Consider the following 4,818-nt stretch of genomic DNA (forward strand, 5'->3'; position numbering starts at 1 on the left):
CATGCATGCGGTCTCCGCCAAGGCGACCCCATCTCCCCGTTCCACTTCGCGATCGTGGTCGACACCCTGAACTCTCTCCTCAGCACGCGGTTCGCGCGGGAATGCTTCAACGGCTGAGCACCCGTCACGCCGCTTCCAGTATCTCCCTGTACGCCGACGACGTGGTCGTCTTTTGCCACCCGACCACCACCAAGCTCGCCACCATCCGCGAGCTGCTCCGGGTCTTCGGCGACGCCTCGGGCCTCCGCACGAATTTTTTCAAGTGCTCGGCCACACCCATCCGCTTCGACGAGGAGGTGACCACGGCCATCGACTCCACGCTCGCGTGTGCAATCACCACCTTCCCCTTGGTGTACCTGGGCCTCCCGCTGTCCGTGCACAAGACACCCTCCTCGTCCTTGTTGCCGCTCGTGGACAAACTCACAAGGAAGCTGGCCACCTGGGAAGCCGCGCTCCTGACCCGCGGCGAGCGTCTTGCTCTGGTGCGCCACGTGCTCTCCGCCATGTCTGTGCACATCCTCATGGCCATTGCCATCAACCCGACTATCCTCAACAAGATCACGCGGATCATCCGTGACTTCCTCTGGCACGGCCGGCGTGACGCCAGATCCGGCAACTGTCTTGTTAGCTGGCCGCGAGTCTGTCGACCTCTTGAGTTCGGTGGACTGGGCGTGGGCGACTTGCATCTCACCGGCATTTCCTTGCGCTGCCGCTGGCTTTGGCTCAAGGCCACCGACTCCTCGCGCCCATGGCACCACCTTCAGCCAATTGACGATGCGGCGTGCCACTTCTTCCGTGCATCCACATCCTGGCACCTGGGTGACGGGAGGACCTGCCTTTTTTGGAGCGATCACTGACTCGACGGGCAGGCCATCTTCGAGTTTGCCCCCGGCCTCCTCTCCTTCGTGCCGAGCCGGCGCAGGCGGTGCACCCTGGTCTGCAAGGGCCTCGAGCAGCAGGTCTGGATTCGCGACATCAACGACACGCTAGGGCTCCCGGAGGTCCTCAAGTACGTCAATCTTTGGCGTAAGCTTCAAGGCGTAACCCTCACCCCCACGCCCGACCGGATATCTTGGAGATGGACGGCAAATGGTATATATTCGGCCAAGTCTTGCTACCAAGCCCTCTTCCACGGATCCACTACCCCGCCTTGTTGGAAGCTACTTTGGAAGAGCTGGGCCCCCATCAACAACAAGATCTTCCTCTGGCTTGCTTCCCTGGACCGATGCTGGATGGCCGAGCGCCGCGCACGCCACGACCTCACCCAAGACCCTGCCTGCATCCTTTGCCATCAGGAGACGGAATCCATCGACCACCTCTTATCTGGATGTGTGTTCGCTAGGATCACCTGGCACAAAATTCTTTCTTGGTGCCGGCTCACCACCCCGCCCATGGACAGCAAGACGACCTTCTTCGCTTGGTGGGCGCTCGCAGCCTACACCTCGCCGAGCAGCCTACACCTCATCTTCGACGGCCTTCACCCCTCCACCGATGATCTCGTGATTTCCATCCAGGATGACGCTCGCCTCTGGGCTAAGGCCGGCGCCAAGGGATTAGCCGCTATTATTCCTGTAACCTGATCATCTGTAATGAGGCTGAGCATCCTCCCCCCCCCCCTGCTCGCTGCATCCTCCCAGACGCCTGCTAGTGTACGTCTGCGAGGATGTAACCTGTACTAACATCTCTCTTTCCCTTCTATCAATGAAATGATACGCTGCTAAGCGTATTCACCAAAAAAATCCCACAAGGAAGAAGAAAAACGGTAAGGTGGCACAATCTACGATGTCCAGTTCAGATGTGACCATATTTCATATTTCTGATCCTGGCTAGTAAAATTTCCTAGGATTGGCAGTGACAAGGAACACATGGCTATGCTGGTCCCATATTTCAAGGACGATATGCATTAAGCTTGAAGAATAAAGTAATTCTCCAAAATGCTCTTAAATATCAAGCCATCTTAGTTCCACTTCTCTGTAATCATTAGGACATCCAATTAATCAATCTGTTAAATAAAGGACCCTGACAATTGTCGAACATCAGGTACAAGCACATGGCAACTCCGAACATTTTTTATGAAAAGTTTAGTTACGTGAGGATGACAACTTTAGTTGGCAAGCATAGCAACTTTCGTGCTTCGGTTTATTTTTAACAGAAACTTGCCGTGTGTCACTGGAATTTGCCATCCTTGTGTGACTGGAATTGCCATTGAAAAACGTCAGCGCCGGAGTGCCACGCACCTGACGAGTGGCACTTATCATTGCCAAGTTTCCAGTTGAACCAGAAAAAAGCTATCGACGAATCCATGTGGGTGGAACGAATTCGAGGGGCATGGGGAAAACCCAAACCCTGGTCCAATAAAGCAAACAGGCAAGAACAACAACATAGGGTGGAGTTTTGAAATGCTAGTCTCACCATCCAGTGATTGACAAGGTGCAAGAGTGATGAAGAACTGGCTTCCGTTTGTATTCGGACCAGCGTTTGCCATTGATAGAATCCCAGCCCCGGTGTGCTTCAGCTCTGGCTTTATCTCGTCCTCAAATTTTGCTCTGCAAAGGAAGCAACAATGTCCATATACCAACCTTAGGATCCAAACAACAACGAATCAACCCTCACACTGCCAACCTATGGCTGATGAACAATACACATATTTAGCTTCTTGCCAAGCAACAAATTCCGGCAGGCCAAAAACAATGCTATATATAACAGCAACCGAGATATTGCTACACAATTGCTAATTTGTAACACAGCCTTAACACTTATCCAGATTAAACGGTAAACAGCATTAACGAGCTTCCTCTAGCCTAGAGTGACACTTGAATAACCTCGACCCGAGAAGAAAGACAAAGCTATTTTAAGATGGAATGGATTTGGTACTCACCCGTAGATGGATTCGCCGCCCCTGCCTGTTCCACTAGGATCCCCACCTTGCACGATGAAATCCTGCATCAACACCACCGGATAAGGAACACCGCTCGCCCAATGGAGCAGGCGTAGAGAACCTGCGTGCCAGACGAGAAGGGAGCATGGAGGGAAAGTGACTACGGACCTTGATGATGCGGTGGAAGACGACGTTGTCGTAGTATTTGCGGCGCGCGAGCTCGACGAAGTTCCTGCAGGTCTTGGGCGCGTGCTTGTGGTACATCTGCCGGGTTGGAGCACGTAGCAACAAAATCGACCCAACTGTCAGCACCAGCAACGCGAAGAAGAAGGGAGGAGAAATTTCCGGCTTCCCGTACCTCGACGGTGAAGGATCCCATGGAGGTCTCCAGGGTGACCTCCGGAGTCCCTCCGTCGTCGCCGCCCCACATCTTGAGGTAGCAACAGGCGAGACAAGAGAGGTGGCGGCGGCGCGACAAAGGGAGAGGGAGCGAGAGGGGGACGGCGGCGGCGAGTGGACTGGCGGCACGATGGAGAACAAGTACTGGGTCCGGCCTACCAACAGAGAAAACCCCAGAGACCGCAAAGCTTCAAGAGCCCAACTAAAAAGGCGTTCGTTGCAAAAGGGGAAAAACTCGAAGCCTCGGCCCAATACGAGGCGGCGGCTGCTGCTGCTTCTTCTTCTAGTAAACCTACTAGCCTTGCTAGTTCTCAAAAAAAAAACTAGCCTTGCTAGTTCTCAAAAAAAAAGAACTATCCTTGCTCTCAAAAAAAAAAGTAAACCTACTAGCCATACCCGCGCGGCGGCATGCCGCCCCCGTCGATACGACACGTGTATATGTGCTATTTTTTGGCTTGGTTTTTGTGTATTTTCACTGTAGAATGTGCACATGTCTTTTGAAATATTTGGTGTTTATTTTTTCAAATGGGCCGAAAAGAGGTTCAAGCCTAAAATATTACGTAGACTATAAATTGTAAGTAAAGATGTTGGCTAGAAAGGTTGAAATGTTTTAATAGGAATGGTATTGTGTAATTTGGGAAAAAATACAACCCAGTTTCCTGTTTTTTAGTGTGTCATAAGAACGTAATGGAAGTACAATTTTTTTAGGGAGTACCAAAAATGACTGTATTTTTTGTAGAGAGTTAAACTTGCGAGCGGATTTTTCTAGTGTAGAAGATTGGTGTGATGTAAATATAAAAGTACTGTTCTTTGGAAGACAACAACGATGGAATGCATGATATGGAGATGTAAAAACTGCATTAATGGATAAATCATGTCTAGTGAAACAGAACATAGATTTATTCGGTGAAGTACATATACCACATTACAAGAACAAAAATATCATCATTTTCATGAAACTAAGTCAGACAGTTCTATAGGCTTGGTTAAATTTATTGGAGTTATTCTTAGTCGATGGGGGCGGGGGACAGTGTGATTGAGATATGCATCTTGAGTATTCCAGGGAATATACCAGAGAAGATTCGACCCATAAATTAAGAGGAAGATAAGAAACAATCTAAAAAAAAGGGAAAACTGTAATCATCTGTACTAATCCGCCGCCGAGAAAACACTGGAAGACACACATGCACGTATCAAATCAATCCCAACCCTCTATCCATACACTGACCAACCACCACTCAATACAAGGGGAGAGGACATGTGTTTGATCAAATAGACAAATCAGAAAGGAAGACGCGACGCGCACACGCGCCCTCATACCCTGCCATATTTCAGTAATACCACGTCCATCTCATAATAACCAACGCGGCTGTAAAAAAAAATCCACACACAAAAAACCGACTTAGAAATAGAGAATCAACCATTACAATTTTTCAAGGCAAATAAATCAGAAAGAAAAATGGCTGGATTGCATGATGAGTTTATGACAGGTGTCTGCGGAACTTGTCATTCCCCAACTGAATTTACTGGTACATGCATTC

General features: G+C 49.8%; 1 protein-coding gene across 1 annotated transcript in view; it reads right to left on the reverse strand.

Annotated features, from left to right (window-relative positions):
- LOC119340438 (peptidyl-prolyl cis-trans isomerase CYP18-2-like) overlaps positions 1-3,443 on the reverse strand; it is a 13,446-nt gene extending 10,003 nt beyond the window's left edge. The window contains exons 1-4 of the mRNA XM_037612348.1: positions 3,237-3,443; positions 3,047-3,142; positions 2,879-2,940; positions 2,413-2,546 (exon numbers count right to left, since the gene is read on the reverse strand). Coding sequence (XP_037468245.1) covers positions 2,413-2,546; positions 2,879-2,940; positions 3,047-3,142; positions 3,237-3,308 — 364 coding nt within the window. The 5' untranslated portion in view covers positions 3,309-3,443. The remainder of the gene's footprint in view (positions 1-2,412; positions 2,547-2,878; positions 2,941-3,046; positions 3,143-3,236) is intronic.
- Between the last annotated feature and the right edge of the window lie 1,375 nt (positions 3,444-4,818).

This window comes from Triticum dicoccoides, chromosome 7B, assembly GCF_002162155.2.
Source record: "Triticum dicoccoides isolate Atlit2015 ecotype Zavitan chromosome 7B, WEW_v2.0, whole genome shotgun sequence".
In the NCBI taxonomy this organism is placed as follows: Eukaryota; Viridiplantae; Streptophyta; class Magnoliopsida; order Poales; family Poaceae; genus Triticum; species Triticum dicoccoides.